Consider the following 17,483-nt stretch of genomic DNA (forward strand, 5'->3'; position numbering starts at 1 on the left):
ATCGCTCTTGCCTGCATTGGGCGCACAGGCAGGCGCGAGGGAACACAGCGCAGGAAGAGGCAGGCACGAGGGAGATCGTGATATGAACGAGACCGGCGTAGGCGCCAGAAGGGCCATTGTCGGGGGGAAAAGGCGGGCAGTCGGTATAGGCGTTATCTTGTCGCAAAACCTGTTGAGTGTGTTTGGGGCTGGTGCATTGGCGGAGACGTCACAGTGGGTTCCGTGGTGGTTTCCTGGGTGAATTAGCGGGCTAGCGCATCGCGCAGTCGCAGCCGTCAGCCTCTGTCGTGCCAGCGCCGTGTTACCCGCCTAACACACCTGCATCATCTCGGCCACTGCACGACTCCGACCTTCTCTCCACCACTGCGACCGCGCCTGCGCCTCTGCGACACGCTGCCTCAGCATTATCTTTTTCGCTCGTTTTGCCCGGATCCCTGCGAGATCCCACGCCGTGAAGAACAAACCACCCAGCCAACCGTGTTCCGCGCCGCAAACACTAGCCAGGCCCAGCCATAGTCCGCCTCCATTCGATCCGCAGAGCGGCGCGCCGCCGTCCGCGACCTCCACCAAGCGTTGCCCGCGCAGGTTGTTTTCGCCTCTGCACGCGAGGTGTGTAGCAAAACCTCGAACAAGCACTCACAATGGCTTTCCAGCAACCCCAGGCCTGGCCATTAGGACAGCAGCACGACGCCCTCCCGTCCGACGACAATCCGCCGCCTCCGCCAGCCCATCGCACTCCCGTAGGCCTCCACGCCCAGCGCCAGTATACCGACCCCAATAACTACTCCGACTACTCGACCCCAGGCGTCACCCCCGGCTCAGACAACATGGGCGAGACGGCTCCGGGCGGCGGCATCAACGGCATCGCCAGCGGCGTCGCTGGCTCCCACCCACGCGAGAGCGGCCTGCACGCTGCACGAGGCATGGCTGGCCCAGGACGGCCCATGGGCGTCCCCAACAGGAACTCGCAGTCATCACCCTTCAATGACCCCAATGGTCACGACCAGCCCATGGTTCCACGCCCAATGTACTCGCAACGCTCCTACGGTTCCGGCGCACCACTCGTCGGCGGCATGTACTCGAGTGACAGCTCCATGTATAGCATGCCACACTCCCCGCACAGCGGCGTCCCCTACGCCGACACGCCCTACAACCGCTACTCTTCGTCCGCTCAGAACCTCGCGCCGCAGATGGGCCAGATCAACCCGCTCGATGTCGACAACGATGACGACTGGGGAATGGGCCCAGACCACAACTCTCCACAAAACAAGCGACGCTCTTTCGTGCCATTCGGTGGCTCGCGGGACGGCAGCAGTCGCAATGGCTCGCCAGGGTCATCGATAAACAACGGAGGCGTTGCTGCCGCAGCGGGCGCTGGTGCTTTTGCTGCCTCACGCGACGGTACCAAGTACGACGCCGTACCCATGGTCAACGGAAGTGGAGAGCTTGTCCCAGAAAAGGTTGCAAGTTGGAAAGCAGAAGACGATTTGAAGAAGAGGAAGAAGCGCATGTGGATCGCCATTGCCATCATCACCCTCATCCTCGCAGGTGCAATTCTGGGCGGTGTCCTCGGTGCTACTGTCGGAAAGGGTGGCGGTGCAAAGGACGGCGCTGCTAAGTCTGCTCAATCTGCTGACGATATCGCCAAAGACAACAAGGAGGACCTCGGCAAGGACTCTTCCGAGATCAAGGCTTTGATGAACAACGCCGATTTGCATAAGGTGTTTCCCGGCATGGACTACACTCCTCTGAACACACAGTACCCAGACTGTCTCCACGTCGGACCATCGCAGAACAACATCACCCGAGACTTGGCCGTCATGTCGCAACTGACCAACTCAGTCCGCTTGTACGGAACCGACTGCAACCAAACACAGATGCTTATCCACGCCATCAACCAACTGGAGATCAAGGACACCATGAAGATCTGGCTTGGTGTATGGCTCGACAAGAACGACACTACAACGGAGCGTCAGATTTCCCAAACATGGGACATTCTCGATGACTATGGCTGCGACTACTTCAAGGGTATCATCATTGGTAACGAGGTGCTTTACCGCAAGGACCTGTCTGAGACCGAGCTGCTGGGACACATTTCCGACTTCCGCAAGAACATCTCGGACCACAGCTGCCAGCTGCCTGTCGCAATGGCTGATCTGGGTGACAACTGGACTGGCGACATGGCCACCAAGGTCGACATTGTCATGTCAAACGTTCACCCCTTCTTTGCCGGTGTTGATGTCAAGGAAGCGGCTGCCTGGACCTGGAACTTCTGGCAAACCCACGACGTGTCGTTGACCGCAACCCAGAATGACATCCACCAGGTAATCGCCGAGGTTGGCTGGCCATCTGGAGGCGGCACCGACTGTGGTGCAGCTGACACTTGCGCCGGAGGCTCTGTTGCCGGTATTGACGAAATGAACCAATTCATGGAAGACTGGGTTTGCCCAAGTCTAACTAACGGGACAGAGTACTTTTGGTAAGTCTCCCTGTGATCCAGCCTCGATAGACTGCCGCTAATACTTCCCTAGGTTCTCAGCCTTTGACGAGCCATGGAAGATCCAGTATAACGAAAAGGGCAAAGAGTGGGAAGACAAGTGGGGTCTCATGGACGTCAACCGCAAACTGAAGCCCGGGCTTAAGATCCCCGATTGCGGCGGCAAATCGTTACCCTCGACGTACGACAACTAGATACGATACGAGCGCGTATAGCATCCCTTCTCATACGAGTTCTTGCATGACGGCATGGCGTTGGCGGGCGTTCTTCATCTTCGGCATCATCGCGGCGACTCTTTCCGACCGCTCCATCGATCTCTTTCCGCGAATTGTATACTCGGGGCACAGTTCTGCCCTTTTTCTTTTGCTCCCTCCTTTTGTGGGCTTGAATGCCACACCAGTGTTCTGGGAATGGATTCGTCTGGATGAGCCTATATCGAGACATGTTAGGTACTTTACATTGGATAATCTCAGGAGGGAAGGAGCCCTCTACTTGTGTATATATATGATTACCGGGATGTGATGAAACCGGCTGGCTATTGTGTGTGTGGATTTGTCAAGGTCTGAAGGTCTTGTGCTGCGTTTTCCTCCGCGCTTTGTAAGCTACGGAGACGAAAATATGTGAAGCGCATTGTAGATAGGGCATGTACGGGAATATAAATGCAAGAGACGTATCCTTTTGGCTTTTAAGTCTGTCGAGTTTACGTTACCTGGCCGCGTCATGGAGTTGCGTCAAAGTTTGCTCCACGGCGGGTATGTGCTCATGTGGGTATGGAAGATGGCGTCAACTGGACCCACCGGGGATGATTACTACATGCCCGTCACTCGCAGGTAATGAGAAGGAGAATCCATGGAGCGAGGATCACGGCAACTTAGTAAAGGTACGTGCTTCATGTGTGATAACGACTATGTTTCCAGCCGAGAAGTCATTGTACATTCTCCCAACCACTATTAGCATTACATACTATCATCTCCCCCATCTCTTCGAAAAGGTATTGACTAGAAAACACAGCTCTTACAACCTCTATGTCTATGCACCAGACACCTGAAGCATCAAACATCTCTTCATCTCCATCCCACATCGCCAACATCCACGTCACGGTCCACCTCCGCAAGAACTTTAGACCATGAGCGCAGCAGCCAATCCACCAAACACACCAACGACAACACCGCTAATCATGTTCGCCGACGCCGCACCAGTGAACTCCGGCATCATTCCTGTACCTGTGGCGCTACCCATCATGCCTGTTCCGTAGCCAGGCATGGTGACAATGCTGGGCTTGGTCTCGTTGGCGCCGGCGGCGCAAGATGGTACGGCAACGGCTGAGCGCGTTACCATGACATCGGCGGGTGCGGCAGAGGGGCAGCCGGCCTTGGCGGTCAGGGTGTTTGTAACGGCTGGGGCTTCGCTATAAGGAGTGTTAGTTTGAGTGAGCTTAGGTTGGACAGTGGGGATAACTGGTAGGAGGGGTAGGGATGAAGGTTGACTTACGCAGCAGAGACAGTGCTGGCAAGCAAGACGGCAGCGCCGACGAAAGAGGTAGAGAACTTCATTGTGAAGGTGATTTAGTGTTGAAGGTAGGAGATGTTTGAGTGTTTTTTTTTCGATCGGGAAGGACTGAAGTATGATTATATGTCAACTCTGAGGAAAGCGAGGGAGAAGCGAAAGGAATCCGAAAAGGAACGACCTTCGACACCCTTCTTTGTACTTCATCCCGTTACCTATCGCCTTCGAGCACGCGCACAGTTCACCTCCCTAGTTTTCTTAATTTCAATTGCGACCTAAGGACATATCGAAACGCGGCAGTTATCACTGGCGTACACCAACCAATACTCCGCATACGGCCTCGTCCGTTCTCCAAACAAGCTACCAGTCACATCCACAACTTACCAACTAGTCCACCTCCATTCCAAACACAAGTGGCAACCCTCGAGCCGAAAACCCGGTCGATGAATTCAACTCTGATCGGATCAAACGTCTTCCGAGTAAACAGTTGATCACGTTCCCGCGCCTATTTCCCGCTGCATCGGTCATATATCCCGCGAAAAGAGTGTTGATCAGCAGGCAAACAAGTTAGCAAGGGTGCAGCGACAACAAACATCACGGCAGCTAGACCAAACTAATCTGAACTTAAGGCGTCACTAACGGGTTAAAGTACGGAGACAGACTTTACCGTCGACAGAAGGCGGCTAGATATTAGATCAACGCATGGTCTGTACCTGGCTAGGCCAGGGTAATTGGCATGGAAGAATGTGGAGGTGGGAAGTTCCGCTCGTGATGTTTGGAGGCGTTTGTACTAACGGTGGTGATTCCGGGGTCACGGTCTTGGATACCTTTCCAGATAGGAATTTCCGCAGAGAAAGAACCGTTATTGGAATAATGAGCTGACCTATCAGCGACTCTTTGAACGATGATATTCCTAGAAAAGACAACGAAAGCAGAAGGCGCATTCAGTTCGCAGCCTCTAGCAATTGGGCTCCTCTGTACAGCTCACATCACGTAACAACCCACCTCTCCATCCCGTCCACCAAGTCATTCCCACCGACATTGCCCCTCGGAAGCTCACCTTTCCATAGCACCATCACAACCTCCCCTGTCTATCTCTCGTAGATCTGCATCTCACCCAAGCCACGCTCGCCGCGAGCGAAGGAAGAAAAACCTTCCGCAAAACATGTAGTCTAAAGATGACAATTGTACAACCTACTCCCCTGACTAAAAAGGTCAAGATTACCTGGGCACTAGGTCGGCATCGGTATGGTTTTGCAGTAGCGCGACGTCATTTCTGAGCTTAACCGCACTAGCGTCAGTCCGGATGGTGAAGGTTCCGTGGTACACAAACATGACTAAACAACTTACCGCGATTTTCTGCGGGGAACATCGCCCTTGGACCCTTGTTACTTGTTCACTCTTCTTCATTCCACACTAACAGCCCTTGCTGCAGTGCTCGATCAGGTAATACTGATCGTTGGTCTCGGCCTGATTTGGGATTGACGGCGGCCTTACTTGGAGTCATTCAGGTTAGACTGATCGGGGGTGCTGGCAGCTTGGGCTGTGAGATCTCGACTGGCGCCGGATGGAAGCATGTCCGTCTACGGGATGTATTGTGCCTAGCCTATAGGTTTTGGGAGATGAGATGATGAGGTGGTGCGGGCGAACGCTGGAAGAGGGGTAGTAAGCTTTGTGATGGAGGTGGTTACGGGAGATTGAGGCGGAGACAAAGAGGCCTGGAGGAATGGACACGGGAGGTATAAGACAGGATTGGTGCCGCTGGGTTGAAAGAAGCATCTCACAGTTCACCAAGTTCACTACTCTGAGCATCTACAGTCTTTCCTCACACTTGAATCACTCGGTTTTAATTACTCAACTCCATCATCACCATGAAGTCTACCATCGCTGCCATCGCTGCTCTTGCGGCTGTCTCCACCGCATCCCCCATCAAGCGTGCTGATGGCGTAACTGACGGTGTCATCCTCAACTACGCGCTCACTCTCGAGCACCTCGAGGACACCTTCTACCGCGAGGCCCTCGCCAAGTTCACTGTCGAGGACTTCAAGGCTGCCAACTTCTCCGAGGAGGCCTACAACCGCATCAAGACCATCTCTTCCGATGAGGAGACCCACGTCTCCTTCTTGACCGGTGCGCTCAGCGCTGCTGGAGCCAAGCCCGTCGAGGCCTGCACCTACGACTTCGGCTACAAGGACGTTGCGTCTTTCCTTGCCACCGCCAGTGTCCTCGAGGGCGTTGGTGTCAGCGCCTACCTCGGTGCTGCCGCCGACATCATGTCCAAGACCTACCTCACTGCCGCTGGCTCCATCCTCACTGTCGAGGCCCGCCACTCGGCATACATCCGCAACACCGTCGGTGCTTCGCCTTTCCCCGCTCCCTTCGACAACCCGTTGAGCTACAACGAGGTCTACACCCTCGCCGCGCAGTTCATCAAGTCCTGCCCCGAGACCAACGCCCCTCTCCCCGTCAAGGCGTTCCCTACTCTTGCTGCCTCCGCTTCTGACGGTAGCATGATGATCAAGGCTGGCAGCAAGGTCATGCTCGCCACCTCCGGCTACAAGGTTGACGGCAAGGTCTACGCCGCTTTCATCACTGTCACCGGCCCCGTCTTCGTTGAGGCGACCATGGTTGAGGGTGGCTTCGAGGTTACCGTCCCCGAGAAGGGCATTGCTGGCCAGAGCTACGTTGTTCTTACCAGCTGCAACACTGCCGCTACCGATGACACTATCATCGCTGGCCCCGCTGTTGTTGAGGTCATGTAAGGATTGTTACTGTATCGAGAGAACTGGTGACTTGTAATGGCGGCTCTTATACATAGTAGCAGCTATAGTAGTAGTACTTCTAAATTGTAATTTTTAGTCTTCATTTGCTTCTGCCTTTGACATCGTGAGAGATAACGGTGGAACTGATACACAGTGAATGTTTTAACAGTCTTACTACAAATGAAAAGATTTATCGCACGACGTTACAGACAATGTGCATGGGTGGTCACCATCCAAATCCGATTCAGGAAATGTTCATACAAATACAGAATGTAATCACAGCTCTACTGCGACGGAAGAGCCTGTTCTTAGGCTAAGGTCGAAGCCAAAGCCGAAGTGAACATAACCGAAAAGCGCACCAGAACCGTCAATCCAGAAAGCAGAGCATATCCATGCTCACACAGAAACAAACTAACAATAGCGTCTAAGAGTCAAACACCGCGCCATATGCAGCACCAGTCTTTGCCTTGATCCCTTCAACAATTTCCCTCGTAACTGTCGGGTTACTCACTACCATCACAGCTTCTAATCCACACTGCTCTTTCATAAACTCAGCTTCGAACGCTAGATCCGGTCTTCCCTCGCGCGAGTCAAAGATCTTAGGCTCGGGATCCACGTTACGGATGATATCCTGGACGAACTGCCAATGCGCAGCATCGGGATCGTAGACGCACCACATGACCCTAACCTGTCTGCCCTGCTCGCGCATCCGCGCAATCGCAGGTGAGCATAAGAGTGAGAGCAATGGGCCAATCCCTGCGCCAGTAGCCACGAGAAGCAGGGAATTAAAGAGTGGCGCGAAAGAGAGGAAGTTCTTGGCGGCGGGTTTGCGAAGCCAGATGTGTGTCGGTGGAGACTTGATCATTGCCTTTGTCCAGTCACCCGCTTGAGAGATAACAATGTATGCGAAAGGATTTTCAGGAGAAGGCGAGCACGGTATGGTGGCGAAGGCGTGCCATTCGAGGACGGGGCTCAGCGAGAAGCGCGTGGTGGACGTGTAGGGCATGTCTTTGTACGGGAAGGTAACCTTGACTTCGCGGCTAGAAACGGGTTCGGCAGTTATCGGCACTCGGCGTATACGCGTCCATGGGAGGATTATGAGGAAAGTTGTGGCGGCTAGCAGCCAGAGGGCGGCGTTTGCGTACAGCGGTGGACTACCGGGGTTGCGGCTGGACACACCTGCGTTGAGCCACAGGACCAACAACGCTGTCCATCCACCAAAGCGATGTGTCTTTTCGAAGGCGTCATGAAACTTTACGCGCAGGTGTGGATGCGCTAGTACGCAGATGCACAAGATGGCTGTGAGGAAGGCGTAGCAAGTGATAATGTCGGCCCACATCCAACCAGAAGCCTTGCGCTGCCCGAAGTGTTCGAGGAAGTGGTTGGTGTCCAAGAAGACAAAGTAGCAGTACCATAGAAGTGATGATATAGAGCAGCCGATGTGTAGTCCGCCGTAGTGGTGGAAGTCTGCGATTATCTTCCGGAGCCATAATGGTAGGCTTACTGGCGTTCTGGCTACAAAGGAGAAGGAGACGTTGATAAGATCTTCCTGGCGTACGAAAATGGCGGCGAAGATATTGGCGGCGGCAGCAATCAGGGGTCCAGAGAGGCCGAGATGGTCGTGACGGTTCCCTCTGACCATGACAGCGAACACTGCGATGTTTACAGCGAAGGTGAGCCCGATGAGTATTCGGTATGCTGTAAACCAATGGAGACAGATGTCCCGCACTCGATGTCGAAATGTGATCTTTGGCTTAGAGAGCATCGATGACGACAATTGCGAAGACATTGTAACTGTTGTCACAACACCGATATCTTTCTCGTCCAACTGCTTCGTCAGTGGCGCTGTATAGTTCTCTGCGTATTCTGCTGGAGGAGAATGTTCTTGAAGCGGCGCTGATCGATTGCATGGCTGATTCGAAGGACTCAAAGGATCGAGAGTATCTTCGCGACTGCGTATGTAGGTTTTCGCGTCGCTATCAAGTGGCGGTTGAGATGTCTCTTGAGATGTGTCGGGTTGGTAATCGATGGGTATATGTTGAGTGATAGCGAGATTCTTGTTGATGTACCCATCTTCGCACACGCTCGATACAGAGGAGCTGGAAGGAGATTGGTTGAGCGAGCCTTTGAGCAAGTTAGGTGATGCGTTAGACTGCTCAATTGCGTGGACCGTTGGACGCATTGACTGATCACTCGTGTTATTAGTGGGTGGCGATTGCGTGCTTTCCCGGCAGCATTTGACCAAGTGACGTAGGGTTGCAAGAGTATTGGTAAAGGAAAGAGATGAAGTACGGGACGAAGTGGCTGGAGGAGGAGAGGCGGTCATTTCTGCGCGGTAGTGAAAGTTCTGTGCACACAACAATGCCCTCCGCCCGTCCCGTTCTCTTATACACTGCAATCCCTTCCATCCTGCCGTCTGTTCATTCATAAGGAGACAAGTGTGATCCTGCACGTTGATGCTCGATGATATGCTAAGCGCACCTGGTAAGAATAGGCTCTAGCGCCGAGTCAGCACTGCCGCGAGCTGCATGCGAGATCAGGGGAATCGGATACCCACGCCACCTGCCTGCAGTTAAGCGATCGTAGACGTACTCACTTCTAGCTTGAGCAGCTAAATACAATGTCATTGTGCAGCCTTTTTCAAATCCTCTCGCTCAACAAACCGCAAAGGCCGTCTTTGCCGTTGATGCAATGCATATGTACCTTCCGTCTTCTTGAGAATAGAAGCTCGCGTATGTACTTACTGTGGAGAAGTTGTGAAATTTAGACTGGTATTCAGCCTGATTTTCTTCCTTCCGATTGCTGCGATGGAGTACTGATGTTGCAGCACTTAACTCTGTTTGCGACGATAGTGGATTTTGACTGCGACGAAGCTTTGGAATACTGCACATCACGAGTCTTTCGAGTCGTGCTGAACTACGAACCTGACTGCCGGCCTCGGTTCGGGTAACGGCGAGTAAACGGGCGGCAACTCTAGCCGACCGAAGATGAGAAGGAATTGCGGCGGAGCGGCGTAGCAGCCTCAACAAGATGGTCATCTCTGATCTGAAACGGAAGGAACCCCTTTGTTGGTGGCTTGAATCGGATTTTAAATATGTGGACGATCGGGAGCCGCATAATTGATAAGTTGGGAGAATCGCATATTCCGTCAAGCGTCGTATACGCCGCAGCTGCAATTGACTTAAAGATAGCGAACGAACCCCAATATCGCTTCAACGACTCTCTTCGGCTGTTCTTGTTGGGGCCAGTGTCCTGCGTTGTCGATCAAGTGGATCCCTCGAAAGTCTGAACATGACTCGGGATAGGCCTCGAGGGCCCCAGGCTGCTGATAATTGCCCCAATCCGTCGCGCCTGAGATAAAGGTACTTGGACATTCGATCTTCTTGCCCGCAAATAGCTCGAGATCTTTTTGAAGAAGTGGATCGGTGGTGACTCGGTAGTAATTGAGACCGCCCTGGAAGCCTGTCCTTGACCATTCCTGGACGTAGATATCAAGGTCTTGGTCAGGCATCCATCTTTCAGTCGCCGAGCTATCTTGGTTGGCCATCATGTCAGCAATAGTATCGGGCATTGACTGGTGCAGCGGCATAATGTAGTAATTGGGTACTTTGGCCATCTCTTCGGCCGTCCAGCTCTTGAGAGGGTGTGGTGAGTTGTCTTCCCAGTCGGCTGACTTGACATGAAGATAGCCCCTAAGAAAGGCATGCAGCCCTTGGCTTGGATTGATCCAATCGGCCCCGGCTGTACTAGTGCTGTTATACCACTTGTAATGCTTCCTTGGCACGGGCAGCTTTGCCAACTCAGCGTGAATGTCAGGCGATGGCGCAGGTTCGCGAGCGCCACCGTGGGCTATATCGAATGGCAGCTGTGCAGGAGCTTTGAAAGGATGACTCATCATGACAACGCTCTTGAAGAGGTCTGGACGCATCAGAGCACACATGCTGGAAGTGACAGCACCGAAGTCGTGCCCGACGATACACTTCACCTCTCGATAACCCAGAGCATTAACCAGGGTAACCACATCACGGACGACATTGGTCAGAGCAAACTGGGATAAGTTGGTGTTGGGGAACGAAGAGTTGTCCCATCCGGTGGTGCGTCCGTAGCCACGTTGATCGAAGGCTACCACATGATAGCCGGCATCAGCGATGGGCACCATAACCTTCCTCCAAGAGAACGCAAGCTCCGGAAAGCCGTGGCAGAGGATGATGAGAGGCTTATCGCGTTGGGGAGTATACCCAGCTTCGAGCGTGTGGAAGGTGATGCCATTTGATGGACAGTAGACATAGTTCTCGACGATGCCGTGTGGTAATGGCAAAGGCGGCAGGCGCGACGCTGGTGATGCCATGCTGATGGAGTCTCAGACGAAAGCAAACCGGAAGACAAATAGAGTAGGGCAGGCGCACGGATGAAGTATACACTCGGTCGCTTTCTGTTTGATGAATCGGGAGGTGGCAGTGCTGGTCAATCGTCACGATGTTAGCAGTTAGCGCGGGGAAGAGATGTGCGGTCTGGGCGATCTTTCTCGAGCTCTGGGTGGGCCAGTTCGTCGATCCTAACCCACATGGCCTTGCGCAAAAATGCGCGTTCCACGTTGCAATGATCAAATCGATCTGTATTCGACATGGTGTCGCAATAGTCCCTGGAACTGGACATGGGTGCCTGTGCGACGTTTGACAGGCAAACGCTGTAGACGTCTGCGTCTGTTTTGGAAGAGAATCGCGAATCACAAAGCGTACGGCGCCCGGCGCTACGACGGTTGCTCTTGGAGATATCGCCTACGTCAGTGGCGCCGGATAGGGACTGGCTAGAATGGTGTTGGGGCTCAGGGTTGTTACTAGCTGGAGAGGTGCGAATCAGGGACCGTGAAAGTACCGGCGCGTGAGAGAAGAAACAGGCTCGTGGAAAAGCACTGCTGCCGCTCCGGCAGAGTCTCAGGAGAAGTTCGTGCGCGTTTGCGATGATGGATGTGAGCAAGCACCAGGCGTGAGGGTGAAGAGACTTAGAACGTAAACAATGCATGTCTCTTCTGGGCCACGTCTAGACTGCATCTGGCAACGTTAAGCCACGCCTTCCCTGGGCGTGCAACAGCCGCATCCTCGACATGCGTGCCTGTTTGACCATGTAGCTGAGACGATGAGGTGTTTGACACTTTCTGTGACGATGCAAATGCGCCGGCGCGAGGCTTCGCGGGCCTCTGCGGCGCCAACACGTCCGACCTAAGCTTTGGGGTGTCCGGGAACATGACGATCCTCTTACTTGTTTTGCTAGCTACAACAAGTCGACTCCGCCCAGAAGCATCTCGGAGCCCTTTTCGCACTTCCAACCCTTCCAATCCTTCCACACGTGAGACGCCCGTGATTTGTTTTTCGTTTGGCGGTTTGACGCAGGTAGCTTTCCACTCTTTCACCCAGGCCGCACGGTTCCGCCGCAGGCGTGACATCATCTAGACGACCCTTGCACCTGCATCTCCAAAGCCACCACACCATCGCATCACACGGCAATGCAGCGCCAGCCGCAACTGCAGTAATCTTTAATTCACCACCGCCACCATGTTCGGCAAGCGACGACGGGCAGCGTCGAATCCGGTAGGTGCTCTCTCCGTGTGCGCGCAAACCTCCTGGCGCGCTCCGCAGGCGTATGGCGACGCGATGCTAACAAATGTCGCCCATGCAGCCCCAGCGAGCCCCTCCGCCCAGCGCATCCGCCTCGCTCGCCGCCTCCAAGGCCTTCATTAAGAATGCCGAATCCAACGGCGACCTCTCGTCGGCTGCTGCCGCCGCCGCCCTGCGCACCCACGTCACGACGCCGACTCCCGTAGGCGACACAGTCACGAAGCGCATGGCCCGCCGCGGCTCGCTCTCGTCAAACGGCAGCATCTCGCGACAACAGCCCGGCCCCCTGCGCCGGCAGTCGAGCTCAGGATCCATGACGGAGCGCTCCTTTCGCGCGCCATCACCCGCCGGAGGAAGTCCAGCGGATGCAGATGCGCCGCCGGTTCCGCCAATGCCAAAGAACGTGCAGCAGCAGGGCAGCGTCGTTCACCGGCGTGCGTCCAGCCTCGAGCCTACGTACCGTGGAGGATCACCCGCGCCAGGAGGCAGAGGCAGAGGCGTCAGCCTGGATAGGGGCGCTAATCCTACTGGGAGAGGGCAACGGCCTGCTAGCCATCTCGCTCAGGTGTCCGAGGAGGACGACGCGTTGCGATCCGTAAACTTCTCCCGCCCAATGTCCCCAGGCGCCGTAGGCACACGCCAGAACCCCTCTCCGCCCTCGAGCAAAGGATGGTTTGGCGGCCCTGTGGTGAATCAGGATGCGGTCCAGCGCATGGCCTCGACATCGCGACCAAAGACGTCCAGTGGTGTCTCCAGCTACGACCTCCAGAATGCCCAACGATCGGTTCAGAGCGCCTCTGAGCGCCCAGTGCAAACGCACCAGATTTCACAGGGTCTGCAAGGCGCAAGACTGTCGAGTGGCAGTATGCGCGCCAAGCCATCTGGCTCTGCTGTACAGACGCAATCATATGTGCCGCGACAAGCCCCTCGACCCGTCGATCCGAACTCACCTGATGCCATTTACGACCCTTCGACGCGCAAATTCATTCATAAGCAAGATGCCATGGCCCGTCATCGAGAGCTGCACGAAGTGCCCGAGCCCGAGCCCACGCGACAATTCGTGTCACAGCATGCCGACACCTTTCACTCCGTCCACATACCAGAGAACCAGATGGGCCGCGGCTCACCGAGTCCTATACGCCACTATGTTCGCCAGGAACAGCCAGCATCACAGAGAAGAGAAGAGCCGATACCTGTGTCGCGCACTCCCGAACCGCAACCCAGTACCGCTACAGTAACAAGACACTCCGATGACTTCGTTGATGCCGACTTCCCACCTCAGGAGCAGGCAAACACCAGTCGCAGGTTGGACGACTCTGGATATGGCACTATAGCCGGCCACGAAGACGAGGTACCTTCGCCCAAATTCGCTATCAACCAGGACAGCGCGTACCCTCGCATCGCCGCCCCAGCCAACTCGACACCTGCAAGCTCTAATGGTGGTGGCAGCCTTCGTGACACGCACGATCGGCATACTTCGCTGAGCCCACCACGCACTGCCCATTTTGCGCCTGTAGCTGTCGAACTTGCTGGCACCAAACACGACCCCCTGCCACGCTCAGTATCACCTGCGAAATCTGCCTTGAAGAGCTCGCCTTCGGTATCGCGCCGCGGCGAATCGCCTGCTACTTCGAACGGACGTCTCTTTGCCAAAGTTGCCCCAAGCGATGCATCTGACACCGCGTCTGACGATGGAGGCAGGAAGAAGAAGAAGAAGACTGTGCGTGTTAGTTTCGAGGAGGATCCAGTACTGCCAAGCAAACCTACACAGGCCGATACAGTTGCGCAGCCTCACGGAGGTCTCAGTGTGTCCAAGTGGAGTCCCATAGCCGAAAAAGAGGACGAGTTCGAGGACTTCATGAAGCCACGCCCTGCTCTACCATCGTTCGGCAGCATACGCGAGAAGGAGCGACGACCGCAGGAGAACATGGCTGAGAAGGTCACCGAGACTTTCCCGACTTCAAACGCTTCCAGCGACGTCGCGCTTGGAAACATTGTTGCCGAAGACTTTGCCCAGAAGCACGGACAAGACAGCCCTCTACCGCCTGAAGTCACCTCCGTTGAAGGGAGTGGATATGTGTCAGACTCAAGCGACTATTCAGACACCCATAATCCTATGGAGTCCTCGAAGCAGCCCCCTGCTCCAGAGCCCAAGTCCCTGTCTACGTCACAAGAGGAGACACCAGCAACGGCTGCTCCAATCACGGAACAGATCGTTGAGGTGCCCAACATCGCACTCCAGCCTGCTACTCCTAGCCCATACGAGAAGCCTGAACCTGTTTACCAGAACATGGCGATACCTGGGGGTTGGGGCGACGATGCTCCTGAGTCCGACCGACGCACAGTTACCCCCACTCCAACCAAGTCCGCAACGTCTATGCCCGACCAGGACTCAACGAGTCAACAGCAACAGTCTTTCACACGGACTGAGGAAGACGACGAGACTACCGAGGATGACAGCAGCGTTTATAGCGATGCTTATGAAGACCTCACTGATGGCGAAGGCGGGTTTGGTAGCATCAATGCACTTATGGAAAGTCCGGCCGTTCCGGCATCTTCTGGCTTGATGCATTCAAAGTATGCCAATGCAAGTTCCACGGACAAGCCTACATCGAAGCTCCAATTAGACACGTCTGTGGATGACAACCGCGATTCAGACACTACACCAACACAAGACTGGAACGCTGCTCAGCAGCATTGGAGTGGTGTGAACGCGTCTCTGAAGAAGCCAGACTCTCAATCGGAGCAGACCCAAGTACCTTCCGAGCGAGCATCGCATGCAAAAGAAGTGATCTCTCGAGTCACACAAGCCCCAGTCTCAGACGAAAGGTCTAGACCATCTGCTACACGCGAGTATACACCGGATACCACACCAGAGCGCAAGGTTACTGCTATACCACCCCCAAGGACCGCTGCATCGGCCGATCGAACACCGACAAAACCTCTCAAGTCCGCTTTGAAGAAGAGCCCTGCACCGCAGTCGGCGCGCCCAGCTGAACCGCAGAATAAGACATCGCTGCGAACAGCGGCGCCGAGGGAAGATACTCCTGAGATTCACATGAAGCGAACCATGAGAGGAGGTCCGAACACGGCTCCACGCGCCGAACCTCAGATGGGATCAACTATGCGATCGAGTATGCGCGGCCCTCGAGCTGCAGCTCCTAGAGCACAGCCTCAGATGCGACAGAGCATGCGTTCAGCCGATCCCTCACCCGCGCCAGGCATGGGTTTAGCAGCATCACGCCACAGTATGGTACCTATGGATACCAAACCTCGAGGTGCTCTTCAAAAGAAGAACATCCCGCCTGCTGCTGCCGTCGGCAAGGGAAGACCACAGAGCGCGCCTGCCACGAAACCGATGGCCGCCCCAGCACCCACGTACGACAGTGACTCAGACGCGTCTGCAAGCAGTTTCCAGCGTGTCAGGAAGCGCGGACGGGAACAAGGTGGGCGATACACCATGCGTGGCTCAATGAGACAAGAACCTGCGCCTACCATGCGAGCAAGTGCTCCAGCGCCAAAGCAAGTTCGCGCAATCTCCCCTCCAGGATCACCGTCGCCCGCCATGCGAAGGTCTATGCGCCCCTCTTCTCCTACCCCAGAACCAGTCAGATCTTCCAAGTTCAGCATCCGATCTCTGTCTCCAATGGGCAGATTTCGGAAAGGACCTGATGTGCGTCCTTCGTCGCCTACGCAGGCGAAGCCAATGCCTACTTTTAACAAGCAGCCAAAGCCACCAAAACCATCAAAGCAAAAGGCAACACCTGCCAAGGCCATCAAAGCTCCGTTCAAGAGTCGGTTCGCTGATTCAAGCGACGAAGATGACGACGCTCGGCCGTCTCGTTTCCAGAGTCGATTTGATGATTCAGACGATGACGAGCCTCTCGACTACACCCTGCCCCCAGGTCTAGCGCCGGTACGAGGGATTCCTAGGAAAGCAGGCGAAGAAGACGGCGACTCCACAGATCTGGAAGAAGAAGCCGACGATGAAACGCCCAACGTGGCTGCGCAATCAGCACCAGCGACGAACACAACCAGTGGCGCCACTGGCAACGCCGGCGCACAAGGTACAGCCCTATCCGCTGGCTCTTTACGTGACAGCAAGTATGCGCCCTCGTCCTCTGGAGCTGCTGGCAAAGTCAAGACGAAGCGTGGCTTCTTCGGTCTGGGAAAGAAGAAAACTACAGCCCAACCAGAAGCCGTCCAGGCGCAACCCCAGGCTGTGCAAAACATCCCAGCGCCTGACGAGATTCCCATGCCACCCGCGCAACGCAACCGCGACATGACTCACCCTATGACGCCCATCGACGAGGACAAGGAATTCGGCGACCCGACACCCAGTTCTCCTCAGAGGTCGCCTAAGCTGCAACGTCGAAAGACTCCCGAATGGCCACTTCCGCCCACCATCGGCACTGACGATCGTCCCGTGAGTTCAGATGGTGTCGCGCCCCGTAGACCTCGCTTCGCCACCCGTTCCAGCCTCGTCTCTAACGTCTCGGCACCCATCGTGGACGCGCAGGGCCGTTCGGTCTCCTATGGCAGGAGCGGAAAGAAGAAGAAGTTCCAAGGCCTAAGGCGGGTTTTCGGACTGAACGATTGAGCGCGTTTGGCTAATGGCTAATTCGCGTTGTTGTAGACCTGCGAGGAAACATCAAGACCACCCTGGGGCTTTCGCCGTTCATGCCAAACGCCACAGAGTCGAACACTCGTCGTCTACCGCATCGAACCGCTCGCACATTTCCGTTGCGTCCTTTATTCGTGTTGCGAACAAATTGTTGACCTGTCATCGATCTACTTCACCCCCACTATCTCGGTCTCCCACCCTACGCCTCTGAGCCCGAAACCACGACGACCATCAATTTTCTTGTTTTCCATCTACGCTCTGTGTTGTACCTCTGTCTAGTCTTCCTTTTCCCTTTTCAGCGCTCGATTGGCTCCGACGAGCTTTTCGAAAAGAACAATGATACCAGTTTCCTTACCTTTTCTTACTACGTACAGGCGGGGCGGACTTCTTTAGTGATGCTACGGCATACGTGCGCGTGTGCCGCAATACCCCTCGCTTTTTTTGAGTTTAAGAGCTTGAGCTTTGTACATGACTTGATT

At 55.0% G+C, this 17,483-nt stretch overlaps 6 protein-coding genes across 6 annotated transcripts; 3 read left to right on the plus strand and 3 right to left on the minus strand.

Annotated features, from left to right (window-relative positions):
* Window positions 1–641: 641 nt before the first annotated feature.
* J4E90_003612 (uncharacterized protein) lies at window positions 642–2,691 on the plus strand (the record flags this gene model as incomplete). Its single annotated transcript, XM_051433179.1, has 2 exons — window positions 642–2,479; window positions 2,532–2,691. 2 exons carry the CDS (start codon window positions 642–644, stop codon window positions 2,689–2,691), a joined length of 1,998 nt encoding a protein of 665 aa, XP_051293077.1.
* A 925-nt stretch (window positions 2,692–3,616) lies between these two features.
* J4E90_003613 (uncharacterized protein) lies at window positions 3,617–4,050 on the minus strand (the record flags this gene model as incomplete). The annotated part of the gene is made up of 2 exons (XM_051433180.1): window positions 3,617–3,905; window positions 3,989–4,050. The coding sequence occupies 2 exons, from the start codon at window positions 4,048–4,050 to the stop codon at window positions 3,617–3,619; spliced, it is 351 nt and encodes a 116-aa protein (XP_051293078.1).
* A 1,824-nt stretch (window positions 4,051–5,874) lies between these two features.
* J4E90_003614 (uncharacterized protein) lies at window positions 5,875–6,765 on the plus strand (the record flags this gene model as incomplete). Its single annotated transcript, XM_051433181.1, has 1 exon — window positions 5,875–6,765. One exon carries the CDS (start codon window positions 5,875–5,877, stop codon window positions 6,763–6,765), a length of 891 nt encoding a protein of 296 aa, XP_051293079.1.
* A 424-nt stretch (window positions 6,766–7,189) lies between these two features.
* J4E90_003615 (uncharacterized protein) lies at window positions 7,190–8,554 on the minus strand (the record flags this gene model as incomplete). The annotated part of the gene is made up of 1 exon (XM_051433182.1): window positions 7,190–8,554. The coding sequence occupies one exon, from the start codon at window positions 8,552–8,554 to the stop codon at window positions 7,190–7,192; it is 1,365 nt and encodes a 454-aa protein (XP_051293080.1).
* Window positions 8,555–9,946: 1,392 nt separating this feature from the next.
* On the minus strand, window positions 9,947–11,113 carry J4E90_003616 (uncharacterized protein; the record flags this gene model as incomplete). The annotated part of the gene is made up of 1 exon (XM_051433183.1): window positions 9,947–11,113. The coding sequence occupies one exon, from the start codon at window positions 11,111–11,113 to the stop codon at window positions 9,947–9,949; it is 1,167 nt and encodes a 388-aa protein (XP_051293081.1).
* A 1,204-nt stretch (window positions 11,114–12,317) lies between these two features.
* Window positions 12,318–16,980, plus strand: J4E90_003617 (uncharacterized protein; the record flags this gene model as incomplete). Its single annotated transcript, XM_051433184.1, has 2 exons — window positions 12,318–12,370; window positions 12,465–16,980. 2 exons carry the CDS (start codon window positions 12,318–12,320, stop codon window positions 16,978–16,980), a joined length of 4,569 nt encoding a protein of 1,522 aa, XP_051293082.1.
* Window positions 16,981–17,483: the final 503 nt, after the last annotated feature.

The sequence above is a fragment of the Alternaria incomplexa genome, assembly GCF_024043165.1.
Source record: "Alternaria incomplexa strain BMP 0042 chromosome Unknown scaffold_4, whole genome shotgun sequence".
NCBI lineage: Eukaryota > Fungi > Ascomycota > Dothideomycetes > Pleosporales > Pleosporaceae > Alternaria > Alternaria incomplexa.